Source organism: Hemitrygon akajei, chromosome 27 (genome assembly GCF_048418815.1).
Source record: "Hemitrygon akajei chromosome 27, sHemAka1.3, whole genome shotgun sequence".
Lineage (NCBI taxonomy): Eukaryota > Metazoa > Chordata > Chondrichthyes > Myliobatiformes > Dasyatidae > Hemitrygon > Hemitrygon akajei.
In genome coordinates, this window is record NC_133150.1 from 47,940,109 (window position 1) to 47,966,234 (window position 26,126).

Consider the following 26,126-nt stretch of genomic DNA (forward strand, 5'->3'; position numbering starts at 1 on the left):
AGCTTGCAGGGCGGACTGAGTCTGGGCGCGCGGCTGGCTGGGAGCTTGCGGGGCGGACTGAGGCTGGGCGCGCGGCTGGCCGGGAGCTTGCGGGGCGGACTGAGGCTGGGCGCGCGGCTGGCCGGGAGCTTGCGGGGCGGACTGAGGCTGGGCGCGCGGCTGGCCGGGAGCTTGCGGGGCGGACTGAGGCTGGGCGCGCGGCTGGCTGGGAACTTGCGGGGCGGACTGAGGCTGGGCGCGCGGCTGGCCGGGAGCTTGCGGGGCGGACTGAGGCTGGGCGCGCGGCTGGCCGGGAGCTTGCGGGGCGGACGGAGGCTGGGCGCGCGGCTGGCTGGGAACTTGCGGGGCGGACTGAGGCTGGGCGCGCGGCTGGCCGGGAGCTTGCGGGGCGGACTGAGGCTGGGCGCGCGGCTGGCCGGGAGCTTGCGGGGCGGACTGAGGCTGGGCGCGCGGCCGGCCGGCAGCTCGTGGGGCTTCTCGCGAGAGCGGCCGGGGTCAGGCGAGAGTAGTGGCGGCGGCGGGGAATGGAGAACCGGTTCGCAGCAGCGGGCCGCATGGAGCGGGAACTGGAAACCGTGCAGTACCGGGCTGGTGAGCGGATCGGGGCCGAGGGATGGGTGGGGGGTGTACCTGAAGTGGTGAAATCGTTTCATTTTCACCCGCCGAATCTTTCTGGCTTCTCTAAGCCTGAATGGTTGAAGTCGCAGTGAACAAAACAGTTGTGGGTTGTGTTAGCGCTTATTGCTCGCCAACAATCAGAGACAAAAATCACCATTTCTTTTGGAACATTAGCACATGCAACTCGCTCTGTTATAAAAACTTCGCTGTAAGCACCGTGTATTGTCTAACGGCCGCACAGTGCATGCGGCTAACACTTGTTAGAAACTGTTCGACAATGTGCATAAGACATAGACGCAGAATTAGGCCATTCGGTCCATTGAGTTTATTCTATCATGACTGATTTATTATCCTTCTCAACACCATTCTCCTGCCTTCTCCCCTAAGCTTTGATGCCCTGCCTAATCAAGAACATTCGTTTTAAATATACCCAACGAATTGGCTTCCACAACCGTCTGTGGCAATGAGTTCTATATAATCACCCTCTGGCTAAGAAATTCCTCCTCATCTCTGTTCTAAAAGGATGTCCCTCTATACTGAAGCTGTGCCCTCTCCCCCTACAATAGAAAACATTTCTCCACATCCTCTCTATCTAAGCCTTTCAAAATTCAATGGGTTTTACTTTGATATCCCCTCATTGTTTTAAACTCCAGTACTCTGCCATTAAAGGCTCCTCGTAGGTTTACCAGTACATTCCCAGAATCATTCTGACCCTATTAGATGGCATAGTATCCCAAATAAGCACAAGTAGTCATCGGCTGTTATCTCGATTAGTTTTTGTTCTTTAAGAGTTGTGCCAAGGAAGTGGCTGACTCAGTTGACCGATGGTTTAATTAACGGGAATACATTGTATATAGGTTTCAGAAGTTGTATTTAATTAATGAGATTCAGCATCACCAGTATTTGTTGTCTATCACTGATTGCTTTTACATGGATGATTACAGTATAGACAAGCTCACAACAGTGTTTAGATTCTGATTTATTTATCAATGTACATAAAAGCCAAATGACAGGGTGCAGGTGTGGTTGGTGTCTGTCTGTCTCAAAGGACAATGGATGATGAATATCAATATCACAAGCCTGGGTGGAAAGTATGGAGGTCCTGAAATGCCCAGATGTCAAGATCCCCCTCTTGGCCTCACCAGTGTGGTCCAAAAGAAAGCTTATGAAGTGATACATTTGGCTGCAGGAGCTGCCAGAAGGATGTTCAATGACGTCCAGCCTCTCCACTCTGTATTTGCTGTCTGGGTTTACTCCTGTAGCCTTTGTCTCTCCTGAGGCTGCCCACAAGGTGGTGGGGCTACTTACCCATAGCTGGGGATCTGGTTCATGAGTGCCAGGATGTGTCCACACATCCGTGGGCCTGTGCGCTACACCTGCAGGTGCCAGACCTCCACCCTGTCCTCCGTAGTTCAACCTGAGTTCAGTTTCCGTGTGTCACCTGCAAGGAGGCACCACACAAGGCTTGCAGTTGGAGAGTCTATGTACTGGCAGCAAGAGACTCAAACATTCAGCTCTCCTTTTTGCAAGACTGCTAGCCAGCGGTGGAAGCTGAAAGTGAGAGTGACAAGCACTACCCACTACACTACCACACTAAACGTGTCACAGCAACCATTTTGACACCAAAGGGTGGAGATGCATCTCTACGAAAGGTGTAAAACACTCCCTCCCTCTGCTAGCCTGTGGGTCATCCTTGGGCAAGGTGTAGCACTTGCTTAGCTCCCGCTCAGGGTCACGTAAAGCCAAGGGAGCAGCTGGTGCGTATCATGTCCTGTTTATGCAACCACTGATGCCAGGCAGACAATCTCTGAAGAGCTGTGGGCATGCCATTGTCTTGTTTATGCTGTCCCTGAGTCTCTGCCTGTCCTTTCCCATATAAATCTATTGCTGTGACTATTGCAGCATAAGGATATGGGAGCAGAAATAGGCCATTTAGTCCATGGAGACTACTCCATCATTACATCATGGATGATCCAGTTCCCGCTCAGCCTCAATCTTCTGCCTTCCCCCTGTATCCCTTCATGCCCTGACTAATCAAGAATCTATCAACTTCTGCCTTAAATATACCCAGTGACCTGGCCTCCACAGCTGCCTGTGGCAAGGAGTTCCACAGATTCACCAGTCTCTTGCTAAAGAAATTCCACCTCATCTCCATTCTAGATAGAGGTCCCTCTATTCTGAGGCTGTGTCTCCCCCACTATAGGAAACATCCTCTCCACATTCACTCTGTCGAGGCCTTTCCACGTGCAGTAGGTTTCAGTGGGATTCCCCCACTCATTCTGAATTCAAGTGGGTAGAGGCCCAGGGCCTCAGGCACTCCTCATGTGATAAGGTTTTCAGTCTTGGAATCAATGTTGTGAGCCTTCTTTGAACCCTTTCCAATCCCCAACACCTTTTTTCACCAGACCGTGGGTCAGTTTGTTGTCATATTTTCTTATCACAAAGTATCCTACAGATGCTGGAAATCTTGAGCAACACACAAAAATGCTGGAGGAACTCAGCATTTATGAAGACAAAACAGTCAGTGTTTTAGGCTGAGACACTTCTAGTGCTTAAACATTGTACACTAAATCTTATTCTCTTTTTTTTAAGGTGTGCATCTTAATGTTTTCAGTGCTTAATATTATCTCCTCACTGGCTTGTGTGTTGCATAGTGATTGACTCATCTGTCTTAATTCCAAAATATAATTGAGTTGCTTTGTCTGCTTGTGGTTACAGATGGAGCTCTGTTACTTGGAGCATCAACGTTATCTGGGCGCAGTTGGTTAGGTTCTGTCTGGTTGTTCAAGGACCCATTTAAAGCTCCGAATGAAAAGTCCTGCACGGTGGGCATGCAAACCCCAGCTGGCGTGGTGGATGCATGTTGGGTTACTGGCAGAGAAGTTCTGGTTGCATCTGATTTAGGTAAGGATCGGTGTTAATATTTCACTCAGTGTTAGAAATAATGGGATTGTTTGGTTTTAGTGGGAAATTTTTATCTGGCGCTTTTCAGAGTTATCCTATTTCTCTGATCTTTGTTGTGGTATTTATTACCTTTCAAGCTTTAATTAAATCACAAAAGAATACTGAAATAGACATCCCTTAAACTTATAAATAACTTATTTTGCTCGGCAATGGTGTGAACGATGTATATTACCTCATTTCAGGAACTGTGTAATGAAGTGTACTTCTAAAGAGTACGACAACAGTGCCTATAAAAAGTATTCACCGCCCCCCGGATGTTCTGTTGTTTTGCAACATTGCATCACAGTGGATTTAATTTGGCTTTTTTTGACACCGATCGACAGAAAAAGCCTTTCGTGTCAAAGTGAAAACAGATTTCTACAAAGTGATCTGAATTAGTGACAAATATAAAACACAAAATAATTGATAGCATTCGTATTCAGCCCCTTTAATATGACACACCAAATCATCCCTAGTGCAGCCAATTGGCTTTAGAAGTCACGTAGTTAGTCACATGCAGATCTGTTTTTTGGAGACCTCTGTGCATTCAAGGTGTAGTAAAAGATTGTAGTAAAAAATTGATTGTAGTAAAAGATACACCTGTATCTGGAAGGTCCAGTTGCTGGTGAGTCAGTATCCTGGCAAACACTAGACCATGAAGACAAAAGAACACTCCAAGGAACTCCACAAAAAGCTTATTGAAAAGCACAAGTCAGGAGATGGATGCAAGAAAATTTCCAAGTCACTGAATATCCCTTGGAGTACAGTTAGATCAATCATCAAGAAATGGAAAAAATATGGCACAGCGGTAAATCTGTCTACAGCCGGCCGTCCTCAAAAATTGAGTGAGTGTGCAAGAAGGGGACTAGTGAGAGAGGCCACCAGGAGACCCATGACGACTCTGGAGAATAGCAGACTCCAGTGCTGAGATGGGAGAGACTGCACATAACACTAACTGTTGCCTGGGTGCTTCATCAGTTGCAGCTTTAGGACCACAAGACCCTGCAGCAGATAGTTCAGCTGAGAAGATCATCGGGGTCTCTCTTCCCTACAGACATTTACACCCCACGCTGCACCAGCAAAGCTTAACAGCATTGTGAAGGACCCCATGCGCCCCTCACACAAATTCTTCTCCCTCCTGCCATCTGGCAAAAGGTACCGAAGCATTCGGGCTCTCACAACCAGATTGTGCAGCAGTTTCTTCCCCCAGACCATCAGACTCCTCAATACTCAGAGTCTAGACCGACATCTACATAATTTATTACTATATTGTAATTTGTCTTCCACTGTGCCTGTTGTCTTCTACTGCCCTGCACTGTTTTGGGCAGGTCTGTAGTCTAGTGTAGCCTTATGCTGTCTCACATAGTCTAGTGTTTTGTGTAGCACCAGGATCCTGGTGGAATGTTTCGTTTTTACTGTGTACTGTACCAGCAGTCTGTGGTCAAAATGACAATAAACTTGACTTGACTTTTATGGGGGAGTTGCAAAAAGAAAGCCACTGTTGAAAAAAAACTCACATGAAATCTTAGCTGGAGTTTGCCAGAAGCCATGTAGGAGACACTGAAGTCAGCTGGAAGAAGGTTCTACGGTCTGATGAAACCAAAATTGAGCTTCTTGGCGTAAGCCAAGCACAGCACATCGTTAAAAACATACCATCCCGACTGTGAAGTACGGTGGTGAGGCATTATGCTGTGAGGATGCTTCACTGCAGCAGGCCCTGGAAGGCTTGTGAAGGTAGAGGGCAAAATGAATGCAGCAAAATACAGGGAAATCCTGGAAGAAAACCTGATGCAGTCTGCAAGAGGACTGCAACTTGGGAGAAGATTTGTTTTCCAGCAAGACAATGACCCCAAGCATAAAGCCAAAGTTACACAGGAATGGCTTTATAACAGCAAAGTTAATGTCCTGGAGTGGCCAAGTCAGAATCCAGACCTCAATCCAACTTGTGGCTGGGGAGAAAAGGGCTGTTCACTTGCAATCTGACAGAGCTTGAGCAGTTTTATAAAGAACAACAGGGAAAAATTGCAGTGCCCGGATGTACAAAGTTGATAGAGACCTATCCACAAAGACTCAAGGCTGTAATTGCTGCTAAAGGTGCATCTACTAAATGCTGACTTGAAGGAGGTGAATACTTACGCAATCAATTCTTCTGTGTTTTATATTTGTAATTAATTTAGACCACTTTGTTGAGTTCTGTGTTAACTTTGACACGGAAGTGTCTTTCTGTTGATCAGTGTCAAAAAAGCCAAATTAAATCCACTGTGATTCAATGTTGTAAAACAATAAAACTTCCAAGGGGAGGGGGTGAATATTTTTTACAGGCTCTATATAAGGGCATCAAAAGTTACAGAGAGAGGGTAGGAGAATGGGATAATGAATCAGCCATGATAGAATGGTGAAGCAGCCTCAATCTGCCCTAGATCTGCTCCTATATTTTATGGTCTTGTAGTTTTGAACACTTTAGTGTAAGTTAGCAGTTTATGGAAGCTATAGAAATCTGTAAAAAAAAAAAGAAAATGTAAATAATGGAGTCATATTTATAGAGAACAGAAAGCAGGTCCTTCAGCCTGACTCATCTGTGGATGGTTGTCTGCAGTACTCCTTTTTCTCAGCATTTAGATCTTATCCCTCTAAACCAGGGGTTCTCAACTTTTTTGTGCCATGGACTCCTACCATTAACCGCGGGGTCTGCAGACCCCAGGTTGGGAACCCCTGCTCTAAACCTTCCTCCTCCATGCACCCATAAAATGTCTTATAAGTATAGTCACACCTACCTCCTATCATCTCACCCAGTAGCACATTCCATATACCCACCATCCTCAGTAACCTACCCCCTACATCCCTTTTAAGTCATTCCTCTGTCATCTTAAACCTGTGCCCTCTGCTCTTAGACTCCTCCACCATGGGAAAACACTGTGGCATTCATTGCCCATCATGATTTTATAAACCCATGTAAGGTCACCCCTCAGTAGCCTTCAGTCAAGCAGAAACAGTTCATTCTATCCAGTCCCCCCTTATGACTCAAGCCCTCCAGTTCTGGTAACATCCTCATGGATCTTTTCTATTCCCTTTCCAGGTTAATGACATCCTTCCTGTACCTTGGCAATCAACACTGCACACTCTATTCCAAGTGCAGTCTCACCACTATAACTTGACATCCCAACAGTATGCTCAAAAACTACCCTGACTGATGAAAGCCAGCAAGCCAAATGCTGTCTTCGCAACCCTATCTACCCCTGACTACATTCGACGTTCAAAGTGCATTTCTTGTTGAAGTATGTATCCATTATACAGCCTTGGGGCTTGTCTCCTTACAGGTAGCCACAAAACAAAGAAACCCAAAAGAACCCATTAGGATAGAAGACTGTCAAATGCCTAATGTGCAGAGGGAAAAAGGCACAAATCATGCAAACAATCAAAACAAGCAAATAGCCTTCAGAACTGAGGTTCATGAAAGAGAGTCTGTCCACAGACACGAAGCCCCCACCTCACAGCAGAGCTGAGTAAATATTACAGAGCAGGGAGCTGAACCAGCCTGTCCCTTACCTCCAGACCTTATCGATCTAGCCCGGCGCTTAAATCATCCAAACATCAGGTTCTTTCAGGGAGCTATGTAACTACCTCTACATCTCTCTGCACCAACACTTCCTAGGGCCCTATTATTTCCTTTGGAAGGCCCGTGCTGGTTTAACGTGCCAAAGTACATTATCTCCCAATGGAAAACTTGTCTTGCATACTGTTTTGTAAAGATCAAATCATTACAGAGTTGTGAGGTTAAACAAGGTAAACAATTTCAAAATGCAGAATAAAGTGTAACAGTACAGGGAAAGTTCAGTGCAAAGAAACAAAGTGCAAGATCATAACAAGGTAGATTGTGAGTCCAGAATTCATTTTTATCATTCAAGAGGTCTGCTCAAGAGACTTATAATAGCCCGATAGAAACTGTCCTTGAGCCTGGTGGGTTGTGCTTTCAAGCTTTTGTATCTTCTGCCAGATGGGTGGATGAAGTTTGAATATGCTGGCAGCGAGAAATATAGACATAGAGGGGGAAGAGAGAATGGGCGGGGTGGGTGACGTCTTTAAATATACTGGCTGCTTTACAGAGGCAGTGAGAAATAAAGGCAGGGTCTGTAGAGAGAGGCTGGTTTCCACGATGTGCTGAGTTGTGTCGAGAACTCTGCAGTTTGGAACATATGGTCCATAATGATTACAATTCAGTCAGACCAGGGTTATAACAAGCTTAAGTGATTTTGTTTCATACTGACTAGACATTGTTCAGTTTGACAAAGGAGGCCACTTCCAGTTATCACAGGGTGCACTTCAGACATAACATTAACCCAGTCCTCATGTTAATGTAACTCTTTGCGAATGGTTTTACTTGCTGTGCAGGTGCAGTGGAGCTGTGGGAGGTGGCAGAAAGTGAAGAACAGATGGTGAGCAAGTTCTGTAAATACGAGCATGATGATGTCGTTACAAAAGTGAGCGTGCTCGCAGGTGAAACACAAGCGGTCAGCAGCAGTCTCGATTGCAGGTTTGTAATATCACCCTTCTTGAATCATCTAGCCTTGCTTTCCTCGGTCTGTTTCCTGCTGACCTAGTCACCCATCATTGTCACACTTAGTGAATAATGAATGCCTGTGTGTGCTATATTCACTCATCCTGAGCTCTTTCTTGACACTACAACCTGAGAATGTGTGTTTCTGCAGTCTGATCTCTTACTTTCCTCCATATTTAATCATTTCATTTCAGGCTCTGAGCTCTCTGTTCTACTGCCCCAGTTTGATTGAATTAGAGTAATTTTAGAAAGTATATTCCAAAAGGCAGAGATCATGGATAAGCTCAACACGTCACAGAAACCAGCCTCCCTTCCCTTTATTTCTTGCTAAGGACCCCCATCATCCAGGACAAGCCCTTTTCTCATTATTACCATTGGGGAGCGGGGACAGGAGCCTGAAGACCTAAATGCAATATTTCAGGAACAGCTTCCTTCTGCCGTCGGATTTTTGAATGGACAATGAACCCATGTACGCTACCTCACTTTTTTACTTGTTTTGCTTTCTTTTTGCACTACTTACTTAATTTATATAATTCTTTATTGTAATTTATAGTTCTTACGTATTACAAAGTGCTGCTTCCACAAAGCAACACATTTCACGACCTATGCCAGTGATATTAAACCTGATTTAGATTCTGCCTTAGTAAAGCAGCCAGCATAATCAAAGCTTCCATCCACCCCTGACATTCTGTCTTTTCCCCTCCGCCTCTCAGTCACAGAGCAATACAGCCTGGGTACAAGTACCTTGGCCAAATGAGTCCACGCCGACCACAGTGCTCACTCTGCTTTCCTCCTATAACTTGCTCTATAGAGCTTCCTCCTTTATTCAAGTTTCTCATCACCTGCATTAATTTCTTCCTATGTCTAAGCATTTTCTCCCTTATTTGATAATTCTACTGTAAAGCACCATATGACATTTCTCACTTTAAGGCGCTATGTAAATGGAAGTAGTAGTTACTGTTTATTTCTAGCTTTTATTTAAGACGTGTTTCATCCATAAGAGTTATCTGTATTTGTTTTTGGAGGAGTGATGTAGGTATCATTCCATTTTAAAATTTGTATATTATTCTTTATGATTGTTGAATGTTTTTTTTTTGTTTCATGTTGCACCCTGACCAACACACGACAGCAAATTCCTAATAAATAGAACATAGAGCATAAGAACAGGCCCGTTGGTCCACAATGTTGTGCCAAATTAATTAAATTAGTAATCAAATGGCCCACTAAACTAATCCCTTCTACCTTCACAAAATCCATATCCTTAAATTTTCCACACATTCATGTGTCTATCTAAACACCTCTTAAAGTCTATAATGTTTTTATCTATACCACCCTAAGTAGCGCATTCCAGGCATCCACCACTTTGTGGACACCTACCACTTGGTGCAAAAAAAAATTGCCCCTCACAGCTCCTTTGAATTACTCCCTCTCATCTTAAATACATGCCCTCTGGTATTAGACATTTCAACCCTGGGAAAAAGATATTCCCTGTCTACTCTCTCTGTGCCTCTCATAATCTTATAAACTTCTATCTGATCTCCCCTTAACCTTTGCCGCTCCAGGAAAAACAACCCAAGTTTGTAAATGTATATGGCGAATAAAGTTGATCCTTGATTACGTAAGAGAAATCAGACTGCACACATAATAGCCAAGCATGTGGTGTGATTTAAAGTAACTGCTTTTGCAGGGCCTTATAGAACAAACTCTTACATATGCATTCATGACTATAATGTACTTGTCTACCCCTCCCACTCTGTGCATATCCCTGTAATAATAAAACATGTGCATTAAGAAGTCAGAAAATGAATGTTTAATATGGTATATCAAAGATCATAAATGATAACAAGTCATGTGAAATCTCCACTGTGTAACCATGAACATTGGACTAGGGCTATGATTAAATGCTGAAAACAGTCTGAATTACCTAAATTTAGCTTAACTTGTAATAACCAGGCACTTTGATTTATTAGCGTGAAGGTTTGGGACCTAGAACAGAAGACGGTGCTGAAATCTTACCAAGGTGAGCAGTAATGGGTATGAGCTGAACTGGTCTGTCATTCTCGAGCAGTCCTAACCTTGTTCAACCGTGCGTTTAATTTGAATACAGTGCTTGCTGACATTTCTATGATGGGAGCTATTTTGTTACCAATTATGAATATTAATTTGAGATGCCAGAAACATTGTTGTACATAATTATCATAAGACTTCTAACATCTGCAGTTTCTTAGATCTTGTATATGATCAAATACGGTAGATTCCAGTTAATTGGGACAGTGGCTTATTTGGGACAACTCTTAAAGAACAAAAACCAATCGAGAAAATAACCAGAATTCCCTTTGTTTATTTGGGGCATTATGCCACTTAATTGGGACAGGATACTATTGCCAAACATTGCTCACTAGCATCAGTCACATGCAGTTGTGTTGCCGTTAGACACTACACCATGCTTAGAGTGAACAAATTTTAAATCGCCTCATTTGCCTGTGTTTATCTTCCATTTGGGCCAATAAACACCGATTCAAAAGGCAGTTTTTGACAATTTTGTTTTTTATTACGACTTTTTTAAAAAAAATTCACACCCTTGCCAAGGTGCAGGAAGGCAATGAAGCCATTCCATTATCTGTGCTGATTATGTTTTCATTTACAGTCAGCCAAAAGAACATGGAGAATTTTGGGAAAAAAATCAGGCAGGGTCTAAAACCAATAACATTTTTATTGTTGCTTTTGATTTCCAGTTAGATTAAAATTAATTCTTAAAAGAATTCACATCTTGTTCATTTGGAAGGGCATATTTCCATTACATTGAAGGTAACATGTCATACACTGGATGAATTCCTTTGTTGATAACTTAGGAACTAATGCAGTACACAGATTTATAGTACTGTAGCAGTTAATTTGTTCTGTATTTCATTTAAATGCATAATTTGTTACTTAGGTAAAAAGTAGTTTGTCTTTTTTATGTTTTAAATTATTTCCATGCTACTTCATTTAAATGGGGCAGCCACTGAATTGGGCCAAAATATACTGGTCCTGATGTATCCCCGTGAACTGGAATCCACTGTATCTGAAATACAGACAGGAAATTCATGGAAGAGTATGTCATACAGTGTCTGTGGAGAAAGAAACAGAGTTGATGTTTCAGGCCCTAAAAACCTTGTCATTGGTCATCAGAACTGGGAGCTTTTACCCCAAAGTGTTGACTTTGTTTTTATTACCACGATGAAGAGTAACCTCCTGAGTGTTTTCAACCATTTATGTTTCTATTTCAGTTCCTGATTTCAAAAAGATTAGTGCTGCATTGAGTGGTAGGGTGTGGTTATTCTTTGAAGCGAGATTGGGGGTATATGTGAACTAAAGTGATCTCCCTGAGAGAGAGAAGAGTTGGAAGCTGTTAACTTCACACAGTACAGAGGCTCAATCAGCTGGTATAAACCATGCAAAAAAGTTTACAGTTTACTGTAACAGTAACACATTGAGCATAAATTTCCTCACAGTGGAAATGCTTTCCATCGTTAAGTGATGCTGGGTTGTAGAGATGTGCAATTTTTTAATGTTTGTCTTGGTTATAAACAACGAGTTATGTAGTACATTAATCACTTCTGAAGGCTTTGTAACCAGTTGTTGACTGGAGTATCTATCAGCTACAGTCACTGTTCTCACTTGTACCAATTGTCTAAAGTGACATTGCTCACTGGTGCTTTACCATGTTGTACACAATATATTATTCATTGCCTAAATGACAGCTGTGGTTTCTTTTAACTGCAGGCCTTGGTCCTTTTATGAAACCTTAAGACATAGGAGCAGACTTAGCCCTTTTGGCCCATCGAGTCTACTCAATCATTCCATCATGGCTGATGTATTACCTCTCTCAACTCAGTTCTCTTGCCTCCTCCCGATGACCTTTGACACCCTTACTAATTAAGGACCTACCGTCCTCTGCTTTAAGTATACCTGATGACTTGGCCTCAGGCACTGAATTCCAAATTCACCAGTCTCTGGCTAAAGAGATTCCTCATCATTTCTGTTCTCCAGGCATGCCCTTCCATACTGTGCCCTTTGGTGCTAGACTCCCCACTACAAGAAGCATCCTCTCCACATCCACTCTCTCTAGGCCTCTCAATATTCTATAGGATCTCCCCTCATTCTCCTAAATGTCAGTAAGTAAAGGCCTAGAGCCATCAAACCCTCCACATGCATTATTCCTTTCATTCCTGGGATCATTCCTTTACTATGCAGTCATAGGTTAAGGTTAAGGGTGAAAGTTGAAATATTTAAGAGAACATGGGGAGGGATTTCTTCAGTCAGATGGTGATGACAGTTTTGGATGAGCTGCCAGTGGAAGCGGTAGATGCTGGTTCATTTTCAATATGTAAGGGAAGTACCTGGGTGAGAAGGTTGGAGGGCTGCAGTCCAGGTGAAGGTTGCTGGGACTAGGCAGAATAGTAGTTGGACATGGACTAGATGGGCCGAAGGGCCTATTTCTGGGCTGTAATGCTCTATGACTATAACGGAGTACTTTCATAAGGTGGGGAGAGGGAATTCAAACTTAGATGTAAGTTTGTGAAAAATAGTTATAAAGGAAAAGAGAAAAGTTAGTTTGAGCAAAGGTTTTTACATGATCAGATTGTGAGCAAAAGCAACTATATTTAGTATTATTGACAATGATCTGCTTTGGTCTGTAATTAACTCATTGGCTGTTTTGTAATTGCAGCTCATTCAGGTTCTGTGATGTGTGTGGCTGCTTGCCCCGGTAATGTGAATCTCTTCCTGTCATGTGCTCAGGTATTTACTCATTAACTATAAAATCAATCTGTGTTTATGCAGAAATGTTCCCTTACAGTGCATGGTACATAATTAATACAGATTTCTTTCATAACACAACAGAAGTAGAATTTTATTTAAATCCACAACAAACTCTGTGCTCTGAGCTTCTGCTCTATGCTTACAGGTGTAAACAATCAGAGTTTGATCTTTCTTTCCACAGCTATACTGAATAGAATTGCACTCAACGTACAGTTGCTCATTGACACAAATATCTAAACAGCCAATCATATGGCAGTAACTGAATGCATAAAGTATGCAGTCATGGTCAAGATGTTAAGTTGGTTATTTAAATATTGTAAAGTAAAATTGGTTTTGACATTTTTTTGGTTTTTGAAGATATACAATACTTACACTGCCATCTCCTCTCTTTTTGGCAGGGATTGGTTGATCCTGGTTGATGTCAGTAACTTAGCTTTGATTTGGTTCTCCCCAGTAATGGCCAATTACATTTAAGAAACATTTATAAATAGAGTCAAATTAAGATGTTAAATAATTGCTCCAAATTTCCACCTACGTTTCTATATAAGTGCAAGTGTATCGAGTTTAACAATGGTTATATTGAGGCAATAAATTACCTTTTGCCTCTGACCCCCCCCCCCCATATTTCCCTCAAATTTTAAGGTGATTGGAGGAAAGTATAAGGGGTTGTCAGAGGTAGTTTTTTTTACACCAAGAGTGGTGGGTGCCTGGAACAGCCTGCCAGTGGTGGTGATATACAGTGCCTATAAAAAGTATTTAACCCCTTGGAAGTTTTCATGTTTTATTGTTTTACAACATTAAATCACAGTGGATTTAATTTGACTCTTTTGACACTGATCAACAGAAAAGACTCTTTTCGTATCAAAATGAAAACAAATTTCTACAAATTGGTTGAAGTTTATTACAATTATTAAACACAAAGTGATTGCAAAATTACTCACCCCCTGCAAGTCAGTATTTACTAGATGCACCTTTGGCAGCAATTACAGCCGTGAGTCTGTGTGGATAGATCTCTGTTAGATTACATGGGGACTGTGAGTGAACATCTCTTTTCAAGTCCAGCCACAAATTCTCAATTGTATTGAAGTCTGGACTCTGACTTGGCTACTCCAGGACTTTAACTTTGTTGTTTTTAAGCCATTCCTGTGTAGCTTTGGTTTTATGCTTGGGGTCATTGTCTTGCTGGAAAACAAATATTCTCCTAAGTCGCAGTTCTCTTGTAGACTGCATCAGGTTTTCCTCCAGGATTTCTCTGTATTTTGCTGCATTGATTTTACCTTCTTCCTTCACAAGCCTTCCAGGGCCTGCTGCAGTGAAGCATCCCCACAGCGTGGTGCAGCCACCACCATGCTTCACGGTAGGGATGGTGTGTTTGATTCTGCCAAACATATCGTCTAGAATGATGACCAAGAAGCTCAATGTTTGTTTCATCAGACCATAGAACCTTCTTCCAGCTGATTTCAGGGTCTCCCACATACCTTCTGTAAACTCTAGCTAAGATTTCATGATAGTCTTTTTCAAGTGGCTTTCTGTTTGTCACTCTCATAAAGCTGCTACTGGTGAAGCACCCAGGCAAATTGTTGTTGTATGTTCGGCCTCTCCCATCTCAGCCACTGAAGCTTGTAACTCTCAGAGTTATCATGGGTCTCCTGGTGGCTTCCCTCACTAGTCCCCTCCTTGCACAGTCACTCAGTTTTTGAGGACAGCCTGCTCTAAGTAGATTTACTGCTGTGCCATATTCTTTCCGTTTCTTGATGATTGTATTAACTGTACTTCAAGGGATGTTGTATCCATCTCCTGACTTGTGCTTTTCAGTAACCTTTTTACGGAGTTGCTTTTGTCTTCATGATGTAGTTTTTGACAGGATACTGACTCACCAGCAGTTAGAACTTCCGGATGTAGGTGTATTTTTACTATAATCAATTGAAGCATCTTGACTGCACACAGATCTCCAATGTAATTATGTGACTTCTAAAACCAATTGGCTGCACCAGGAATGATTTGGTGTGTCATATTAAAGGGGGTGAATACTAATGCAATCAATTATTTTGTGTTTTATATTTGTCACTAATTCAGATCACTTGTAGAGATCTGTTTTCACTTTGACACAAAAGAACTTTTCTGTTGATCAGTGTCAAAAAAAATCAAGTTAAATCCAGTGATTCAATGTTGTAAAACAATAAAACATTAAAACTTCTGGGGGGGGGGGGTGTTGGGCAGGAGTGAATATCTGTAAGCAGATATACTGGGTGTTTTTAAGAACCTCTTAGGTACTGGATGATAGAAAAGCAGAGGGCTGTATAGGAGGGGAGGGTTAGATTGAGTAGGTTAAATCTTAAGGGGTCAACTAAAAGATTAGCACATGTATGCTGTGATGTTCTGAGAGTTAAACCGGCTGCTTTTTTTCCCCCTAAAATAAAGTATTCCTTTTAAAGAGAAAACATTTTGACAAACATTATAGCTTTTTATAGCTTCCTGAAATCTCACTTCTTTACGTAAAGCCTGTCCATTTGAATTGATGAACAATCTGCTGGAGGAATCAGCAGGTCGTGCAGCATCTCTGGGAGGAAAGGAATTGTTGACGCTTCGGGTTGAAGCCCTGCATCAGAAACCTGGATGATTGACCATCCCCTCTCCCTCAACGTTCGCTGCTCAACCCGCTGCATCCCTCCAGCAGATTGTGTATTGCTGTAGATTCCAACATTTGCTGTCTCATCTCAGCTTGAATTGTTAGCATGAAAATTTCAACATGAGTTGACAATGAATCATAATTTTTGTTGATGGAAATTATAATTAATGTTTTGGTGTCTGGTGTCATGTTTTGAGAGTTAATAGTCATAATGAAGTGTGTGTAATGCTCTTGTGATGTGATTGATAATATAAACTTACTATTTTCTGATTTACCATTAGGTTTCAGTGTACATACTGGATCTTGATTATTTATAAAGAGATTTGATATGAAATCCATATGATATGTTCTATAATAAAACAAAGTTATTGTAGCAGCATTTGATCCAAATCAAACAGAACAACAGTGTTACCCCTCTGTGACCCCAGGTGGAGCTGCTATACTTGTGTGACAAGCCCACTGCTCCAAAGAGTTGAATTCCCTATTTCGATCTTTTATTAATAATTAGCAAACATACAATTAGGCATTATTGAGCATTATCCCAGCGGTCAGCAAAGATATAATCTCCGTGGTCCCAAGCTACAAACTGCCACAAAATAAACATGAATATGTAACTTGTCCCCTTTGCTTCTACCATATCCCCACTGGTGTGATTAGTTACCTTAATGCACATAATAAACTCACAGCACAGAATATATGGCTCCTGAAGTTATCAATAACGTTTGTTAGAAGTTTATTCTTTCTTAGTGCTTGAAGCTATGGTTGGTACAATAAATGATATATAAAATTGTGTTACTTTTAGTTTACATATCTAATGCACACCCTATACAGTATCATTAGAGGGGTAGATCTGGATCCTTCAGTAGGTCAATGTTGATTGGCGAAATACAGGTTTCCCCCGCTATCTGAAGGTAGAGTGTTCTTATGAAATCATTAGTAAGCCGAAATGTCGTAAAGCGAAGAAGCAATTACCATTAATTTATATGGGAAAATTTTTGAGTGTTCCCAGACCCAAAAAAATAACCTACTAAATAACACATAAAGCCTAAAATAACACGAACATACAGTAAAAGCAGGAATGATATGATAAATATACAGCCTATATAAAGTAGAAATATTGTATGTACAGTGTAGTTTCACTTATCAGAATCAGAAAGATTTAGCCAAAACCGATTTAGTGAAAAAAAATCGGCATGTATTCGCATGCTCACACAACTGCCCGCACAAGGCTTCATGGTCATTGTAGTCTTTCTTGGGGTAAAAACATGTATAAAGCGGGCGTCTTTTTTTTTGTAAATGCGAAAATCCTCTTTGGTTAGCGAAAACAGGTACTAATGTAGGTCTTTTGTAACAGCGAGCTGTCATAAAGTGAATATTTGAAAAATGGGGACCACCTGTAATTGATAACTTAGCAAATGCTTTAAGTAAAGCTATCCCTCTTTCTCAATCGACTTTCCTTTTTCAGGACAGGAGACTTTTACTATGGGACAGAAGAAATTCCAAACCTGCTTTGCGGATCGGTGTGTACCTCGCCTCCATTTTGTGATGTCTGTGCTTGGTCAATAATAATCTCAATCTCAAGCTTTCTGTGTGCATTTCATATTAGTTCATAATGTATAAAGGACGGATAGTATTATATTATCTAGGTGTACATTCAAAGACTTGATTCCTGTCTTCCAGTGTTTCCCTTGAGACTTTTAACACAAGTGTTAAGAAAATATTGCCTATCATTTGGTTAATGGTGGTTGTCCATCGTATCCAAGAACAACAGAAGACCTACCAGGGAGAAGCCAGAGCAAACAGGTCTCTGAGTCTGGCTCTGTGGTTTACAAGGAAAGGGGGAAGAAGAGGCGAGCTGTAGTGATAAGGGATTTGTTGGTTAGGGTAACAGCAAGGAGGTTCTGTGGACGACAGTGAGATTCTTTGATAGTTTGATCCCCCTCGGATGCCATGGTCAGAGACATCTCAATCGAGTCCACAGAATTCTCAAGAGTGAGCAGCCAGAGGTCATGGTCCACATCAGTACCAATGACATGGGTAGGATGGGTGATGAAACCTGCAAAGTGAGTTTAGGGAGTTGGGTGCTAAGTAAAAGGACAGTACCTCCAAGGTTCTGTTCTCAGGATTGCGACCCATACTGTATGTTAGTGAGGCCAGATGTAGGAAGAGCATAAGGTTGTGATAGTAGGCAATCATATTGACTGGGAGCCCCATTCTGTAAAAGGGCTAGATGAGAAAGAGTTTGTCAAGTGTGTTCAGGAAAGTTTCCTTAATCAGTACATAGAAGTCTCAACGAAAGAGTGTGTAATTCTGGAGCTCCTGTTAGGGAATTAGACAGGGAAGGTGACAGAAGTTTGAGTATCTTATGGTCTTCTCATGCCCTTCCCTCTCCATGAAGCATTACAAAACTGTCTTCCTGGCTATTGGATCTCACTGTTGATCTCGTGCCCAGTGCACTGGAGTTGTCTTTGCATGCTAGGACAGGCATCTCTCCATCTCACTGGGTTATGAGGCTCATTGGCTACCTTCAACTGGTTTAGCCCACCTGTTGAAGCAGAGTACTGGAGTGTGACTGTTCTCGCACGCAAACAGGTACTTGAAGCTACAGGTGAGATCTGAGTGTCCAATGAGGCCAAATAGATAGATAGATAGATAGATAGATACTTTATTCATCCCCATGGGGAAATTCAACTTTTTTCCAATGTCCCATACACTTGTTGTTGCAAAACTAATTACATACAATACTTAACTCAGTAAAAAAAATATGATATGCATCTAAATCACCATCTCAAAAAGCATTAATAATAGCTTTAAAAAGTTCTTAAGTCCTGGCGGTAGAATTGTAAAGCCTAATGGCATTGGGGAGTATTGACCTCTTCATCCTGTCTGAGGAGCATTGCATCGATAGTAACCTGTCGCTGAAACTGCTTCTCTGTCTCTGGATGGTGCTATGTAGAGGATGTTCAGAGTTATCCATAATTGACCGTAGCCTACTCAGCGCCCTTCGCTCAGCTACCGATGTTAAACTCTCCAGTACTTTGCCCACGACAGAGCCCGCCTTCCTTACCAGCTTATTAAGACGTGAGGCGTCCCTCTTCTTAATGCTTCCTCCCCAACACACCACCACAAAGAAGAGGGCGCTCTCCACAACTGACCTATAGAACATCTTCAGCATCTCACTACAGACATTGAATGACGCCAACCTTCTTAGGAAGTACATTCGACTCTGTGCCTTCCTGCACAAGGCATCTGTGTTGGCAGTCCAGTCTAGCTTCTCGTCTAACTGTACTCCCAGATACTTGTAGGTCTTAACCTGCTCCACACATTCTCCATTAATGATCACTGGCTCCATATGAGGCCTAGATCTCCTAAAGTCCACCACCATCTCCTTGGTCTTGGTGATATTGAGACGCAGGTAGTTTGAGTTGCACCATATCACAAAGTCCTGTATCAGTTTCCTATACTCCTCCTCCTGTCCATTCCTGACACACCCCACTATGGCCGTGTCATCAGCGAACTGTTGAGTGAGCTGCCCCAGTATGGACATGACAAGAATAGACACCACCACCAGAGCTACAACCCCTCCCTGGACACGCCATACATCCACCTGGTTAACATATGTACTACTTTCCACAGTTGGGGACTGAGGGAATTATAGAATCAGAATTATATGGACCCTGATGCATTTGGAACTTGGATTTACAGAATCTCAAAGAAAAGACCAAATATCTTTGGTACAGGGTAAAGGTGAAAGATGGAAGATTTGATTAGTCCTTGACAAGCTTGGTTATTAAATGAGTGAAAAGTTCTGATATCCTGACAAGGAGCAGGTTGCATAATTTCAACCCATTTGTTGAAATGTAAGTCTTAACTATTCAAACATTGTTTTACTGAGCATTGTATCTGGTTTCAGACACGGGATTATCACAATGCTGTCCAACCACTGTTACATGGCATCCACAGAACGAAAAAGTCTTTGCCTTTGGTAAGGTGATTCCACATCATTAGTTTGTGTTTATTTTTCAACCTTATTCATGTAAGCCCTGAGTTAATCAGGAGGAGGCAGCACGTTGGAGGTTTAATGGAAGTGATGTATTGGTAAACCAATCACAGTGATCATAAACTCTGAAATTTATTTTTTACCCATCCCAACCATTGAGCATATCTATAAGGAGTGCTGCCAACAGGTAGGAGGGACAGAAGCCTTCGGTCCCACACCACACAGTTATCTTCCTACAATCATCAGGCTCCTGAACCAGTGTGGATAACCTCACTCACCTCAACTGTGAACTGATTCCACAGCCTATACTCTCACTTTCAAGGACTTTACAACTCATGTTCTCAGCATTATTTATTTATTATTTACATATAATTATTTCAATACATATGTCGGTGATTATAAACCTGATTCTGATTTTATTTGCTCATTAGTTGCTTGTCAGTGTCTGTCTGTAGATTTTTCATTGATTCAATTGTATTTCGCTGTTCTGCTGTGAATGCCTGCAAGAAAATTAATTTCAAGGTAGTAGATGTACTTTAATAATTTTTTTGAAGTATATGAATATTCATTTAAACACGTATTTTAATTTTCATTCCTATTTTTGTTATTTTGGTACTATTAAATTCATTCTCAATGCATAAGTGAGAAGGACTGAATCATCAGTTGAAACTATTTGTGATTCTGAGAGTGAGTTCACTATTTGTTTTAGCCATTTGTTTGTCTCCGGTAGAGTCCGTGTATATTAACCACTCGTTACTGAAGTAGGTATTTGTTACGTCACTTCAGATGGTTTGGAAGAGTCAAGTACATTGGTGGGTTTTAGTCCCATAAACTCCTTGGAAACTGGCGTTCCCTTGCTCTTGATGTTTGTCCATACTCATGTTGGGCCAGTCCGTGTATTTTATTTATTTATTGAGATACAGTGTGGAATAAGCTCTTCTGGACCTTCAGGTCACACCGCCCAGCAACCCCGATTTAACCCTAGTCTTAATCATGGACAATTTACAATGACCAGTTAACTTACCAACTGGTACATATTTGGACTGTGGGAGGAAACCCACACAGTCACGGGGAGAAGGTACAAACTCCTTACAAACAGCAGCAGGAATTGAACCCAGGTCGCTGTTACTGTAAAGCATTGTGCTAACTACTACACTTCACCTTCTCTGAAGAACTTTGGGTGTTTAGTACAATCCAGTGGTTTTGTGAGTACATTGCTGATTAAAACATTGGATTTAACAAACTGTTGAGAAGTGAAGTTTGAACTCTAGGGCTCTGTATAGTTGTTCAGTAACTTAACCATGATAAATACAGTGCAGGTTATAGTCATAGAGACACATTGCATAGAAACAGGCCACTTAGTCCACCAAGTCCCTGCTGACCAGTGAGCATCCATCCTTACGTTGTGTTGGTAGTTAACACAGTGCATTTCACTGAGTTTCATTATGTGTGATAAATGAATCTGAATTTGAACTCATGGTATTAAGACACCTTTCAAAGTTCAAAGTAAATTTATTATCAAAGTATAGTTACCATATACATAGGGGATTCTGCAGATGCTGGAAATCCAGAGTAACATCCACAAAATGCTGGAGGAACTCAGCAAGTCAGGCAGCATCTATGGAGAGGAATAAAGTTGAATTTTTGGGTCAAGACCCTTCATCAGTATTGAAAAGGAAGGGGGAAAAAGACAGAAACCATTGTGTGTGTATGCCTCTATCTACTACATTGAGATTCATCTTCTTGCAGGCAATTAGAGAGAAAAAAAATACAATAGAATTTATGAAAAGCTATACACGAAGACTGACAAAAACCAATGTGCAAAAGAAGACAAACTACACAAATGTTAGAGTAGTGGTTAGTGTGACGATATTCCAGCTCAGGGTGTCAGAGTTCAGAGTTCAATTCCGATGCCATCTGTAGGGTTTGTACATTACTCTCCGTGAACACTTGGGTTCCATCAGGTGATCTTTACCACAGCCCAAAGATTAGTGGTTTAACCATTTAGTGGGTTAATTGGTCGTTGCAAATTGTCCTGCAATTAGGCTAGGAATAATAGGTGGGCTGCTGGGTGGTACAGCATGTTGGGGCCGAAAGGGCCTGTTTGTTCCATGCTGTATCTCTAAATAAATAAAATAAAGTAATAAAATATAATGCTAGGAAAATGAGTTATAGAGACTCACTGAAAACAAATCTGTAGGTTGTAGAATCAGTTCAGAGATGTCTTTGTTTCTATTACTTCTGTCAGCCTCTCAGACTTAGCACTCTGACTGTTATTTTCATAATGTATTGAAACACAGATTTTATGTTGCACAAATGTTAATCTGCGGTCATAGAATCCCTTCCACCACATTAATACTTCAGGCAGCATTTTGAACCCAAAATAATTAGTTATTTATTTAGAGATACAGTGCTGAACAGACCCTTGTAGCCCAAGAAGCCGCACCACCCAGCAGCCCACCTGTTTAACACAAAACAATTTACAATGACGGATTAACCTACTAGCTGCTACGTCTTTGGACTGTGGGAGGAAACCCACACACTCATACAAACTCCTTACAGATTGCACTGGAGTTGAACTCTAGAACGTCCTGAGCTGTAATAGCAACACTAACTACTACACTGCTGTGGCATTTATACATAATTATTATAGAACATAAGAAACAGAAATAGGAATAGGGCATGTACCCTCTCAGGTGTGCTATGCCATTAATTCATATAAAAAGCATTGCCCCCTCAGTTAATGAGCTGGTCTGCACCTCATATACTATTTCAATTGTTACGTACCCCGTAACTGGGTGTCTAACCAGCAGAGAAAGAAGAATCCGTTGGAGTCTGGTGGTACTATTTTCAAAAGTGTTTATTAGTAAAAATAAGCAAAAACCATATCAATAATGCAAATATACATATAAAACAAGTTAGCAGTAATAAACCTAAAAGTGTAGGAGGAATAATAATAATCAAAAATAAACAAGCTCTATCGATGTCTAGGGGTAAATAAATTGTCATAGAAAAGTATAAAGTTCAGTTAAGTTCATGAGTGCTGATGTAGTTATGGTTGTTGTATTGTAATCGTTGGAGAAAGAGCGAGAGCGAGATGTAACAGCTACTGCAGCCAAACCTTCCTTTGCTTTCTTAATCCGTCATATCTTTGTGGTCATTCAATTATGACCCCTCTGTCGTCCAGCTAGACCGTTCTTCCGTGGTGGACTCGTCACTCTAGCATGAGTGGACACACACACAAGTCTCCACCGGCCCTGCTTTAACACTGTGAGCTTTACTGACCAATCTCCTGGTTCAGTCCTCAAAGCCCCCACCTTTCTTGTGGGTTCCAACACTCAATCAGTGTCTCCTGATGCGTCTGAAGGGTGTCTCTCCAGATCTGACTTTTATCCCTACTCACGGGGTCTCAGCTATCAAATCAATTTTGAATGACTATGTCCATCAAACCAGCCCACTCCGGCAGTCCACTGAGGAATGTTAATGAGCAAAATGGTAGAAGATAAATAACCCTCGCAGAAGTCATAATATAGTAAATCAACAAGTCTCTCTCCCCCTCTTATCTGTAGCAAATGTCCTTGCATGTTTTCTTTTCATCTCTCTCATGAGCAGCATAACAACAGTAATGGTTCGTGATTCTCAAAGGGGGAGGGGAATGGTTAACTTTTCACCCCGTTGTCCATCAGGTCTGTTCATCCTTCGTAACACAATAAAATCCTCATCTATTTTAACTAAAAGCAAAATAAAGTTTGGGTTATTCCATGGGTTTAGAGTATTTAACCTTCAAGTGATGTAATAATTTTCCTCTTGTAGATCTGAATGAGAACTAGTTGTAAACAATTCTATAGTTACTTATTCTAAATCAATGTTGTGTTTAACAGGGACTGAAAATGGATTTGTGGGTGTGAAAACCTTACAGAATCGGGTGGATTCCATTCAGCGCTCTGAGGTGCATTCGCGGACTGTGTCTGGCCTACAGTATTCCTCACACAGGTGGTTACCCTGATACAGTAACTCATAAGATGAACATTACAGCACCTGTACTTGTTCCTTTGTGTTGGTGCAAGATAGGCTGGAGATATTGGTATATTTGGATTCTAACAATCCTTATTGTAAAATCTGAGTGTTTTGATCTTACTCATCATGGAAATTACTGATCTTTGAGATATCACTATTGTGAGGTACTCCTTAAAAAGATCAGAAAGCACACATTTTAATCAAATTTGGTTATGCAAAAAATGGTGACAGTAACTTACTTTCCTTTAGTTTCCGGTTCTGGCCTAAACCAGTTTAACTATTGAATATTGAAAGACTTAAATAGAGTGGACATGGAGAGGATGTTTCCAATAGTGGGATAGTCTAGGACTAGAAGGCACAGCCTCAGAATATAAGGACTTCCCTTTAGAAGAGAGGTAAGGAGGAATTTATTTAGCTAGAGGATGTTAACTGTGTGGATTTCATTGCCACAGTCAGCTGTGGTGGCCAAGTCCTTGGATATATTTAAAGCAAAGGCTGATAGGTTCTTGATTAATAAGGCCGTCAAAGGTTACAGGTAGAAGGCAGGAGAATGGGGTTGAGAAGGATAATAAATCGGCCATGATGGAATGCTAAGCAAACTCGATGGGTCGAATGACCTAATTCTGCTCCCATGTTTTAGGTCTTTTGCTCTCCATGGTAGATGTGTAAAAATTTGCTAGATTCTTTAGTGATGTACCAAATCTAATCATTTGGTAGTTTAGCCTACCAAATTGATTGTTCCATAAGGAGATCTTTACAGCAAATGTTAAATAGGTAGTCTCCAGTAAATGTCTAAGTGAGATGTGAAGTGGAAACACTTTGAGAGTGAGTGATGTTTCATCTCTTGACTTTACAGCTCTCCGCTTTTGGCTTCGGTCAGTGAGGATTGTACTCTGGCCGTTGTTGACGCAAACCTCTCGGAAGTGTAAGTGACTTGATGAATCTGTGCAGAAATCTGTTGCTTTAACTGGTTGCTCATTAATCATCAAAATTGATCCATTTATTTCAAATTGTTTCTAGGTTTAGGAACAAATCACATAAGGACTTTGTTCGTAGTGTATCCTGGTCGCCCCTCAATTCCAATCTACTGAGCACAGCTGGCTGGGATCATCAAGTTCTACATCACACCATCAGTTTAGACAAAGAAATAGACACAGCGTGAGGAACGAGTGGCAATCTAATGCCTAGAAGCTTTATTTTCTACTATTTCTATAACCATGCTACAAGTTTGAAACTGCCTTGAGCTGAGAAGCAATCACATGTAGCCACGCCTGAGCATCAAACCAACGTTAGAGAAAGCAGGAGGAGGTGACAAGAGCAATAAATAATTCTCAACGCTCCAAGTTTCTGATTTGGAAAGTTAACTGACCTCCCACCATATTCTGCACCACTCCCCCTCCCCCCCCATCAAGTTCCAAAACTGTGTTTGCTCTGTGTGACAGTGTATTAGTAAGTTACCCAAATGTTTTATCTTTGGTAGCTGGGCAGAGTGTTATAGAAATGGGAAAACGTTTGATGAAATTGTCACGGTTGAGAAATAGGAAGCCAAGAGGATTTGTGGTGTTCCTGATTCTGTGGCTTAAGAAATACGTTGGTGGACTAGAGCTGCTGGAATCCTGTGGTTCCTCTGTCTGTGTCACATCATTCAGAACAAGCAAGAAAAGGATTAAAGGGACATTTATTAAAACATGTATTTGTCAGTTTTTTTTCTCCATTGTTTTATGCAGAGGCTGTCCTGGGGTAATGAACGTCTGATTTTACAGACACCCATACAAAAGAGCTGCAATAATATTAAATTCATATGTTTGATGTAATGGCACATGGATCCATTTAATTAGTCTCCCCTCTCTCTCTACTTTTAGAAATCATTCTTTCTTAAAAGTCTTGTATGTGCTGAGCAGAGTCCTGGGGCTGAGGCAGTTTATATGTTCAATATGTACCGTGTCATATGACCTGGGTGATCACGGTCTTTCCATGACCATGATTGTACTTTGCAAAATTTTTCTACGAAAGAGGTTTGCCATTGCCTTCTCCTGGGCAGTGTCTTTACAAGACGGATGACCCCAGCCATTATCAATACTCTTCAGAGGTTGTCTGCCTGGCATCAGTGATCACGTAACCAGGACTTGTGATCTGCACCGGCTGCTGGTAAGACCATCCAGCATCTGCTCCCATGGCTTTTTCTGATGCTGATCAGGGGCTAAGCAGGTGCTTGCCCAGGGGTGACCTGCAGGCTAGCAGAAGGAAGGAGTGTCTTACACCTCCTTTGGTAGCGATGTATCTCCACCCCACCACTCGGTGGCAGTAACACTGGACTATTTCCAAATCAGGATGGTGTGTTGAGTTGAGGAGCATGCAGGCAGTGAAATATGTTGTCTGTGTTAACAACCAATACAATGGAAGTATTGCTGGGGGCAGCCCGCAAGTGTTGCCGCACATTCTGGCACCCTTGCTGCACGCACACAATGCTCGGCAGAACAACACAAGCAGCAACAGCAATACGACAACAATAAAACAAGCCCCTTTCCTCCCAGTCACTCTCACACACAGAGACCTCCAAC

General features: G+C 41.7%; 1 protein-coding gene across 1 annotated transcript; it reads left to right on the forward strand.

Moving 5' to 3' along the window:
- The first annotated feature begins 160 nt into the window (after positions 1-160).
- On the forward strand, positions 161-25,252 carry LOC140717364 (methylosome protein WDR77-like). The gene is made up of 10 exons (XM_073030878.1): positions 161-591; positions 3,337-3,522; positions 7,951-8,092; positions 10,087-10,136; positions 12,828-12,898; positions 17,014-17,068; positions 19,462-19,533; positions 23,430-23,541; positions 24,422-24,490; positions 24,586-25,252. The coding sequence occupies exons 1-10, from the start codon at positions 525-527 to the stop codon at positions 24,725-24,727; spliced, it is 966 nt and encodes a 321-aa protein (XP_072886979.1). The 5' UTR covers positions 161-524; the 3' UTR covers positions 24,728-25,252.
- Positions 25,253-26,126: the final 874 nt, after the last annotated feature.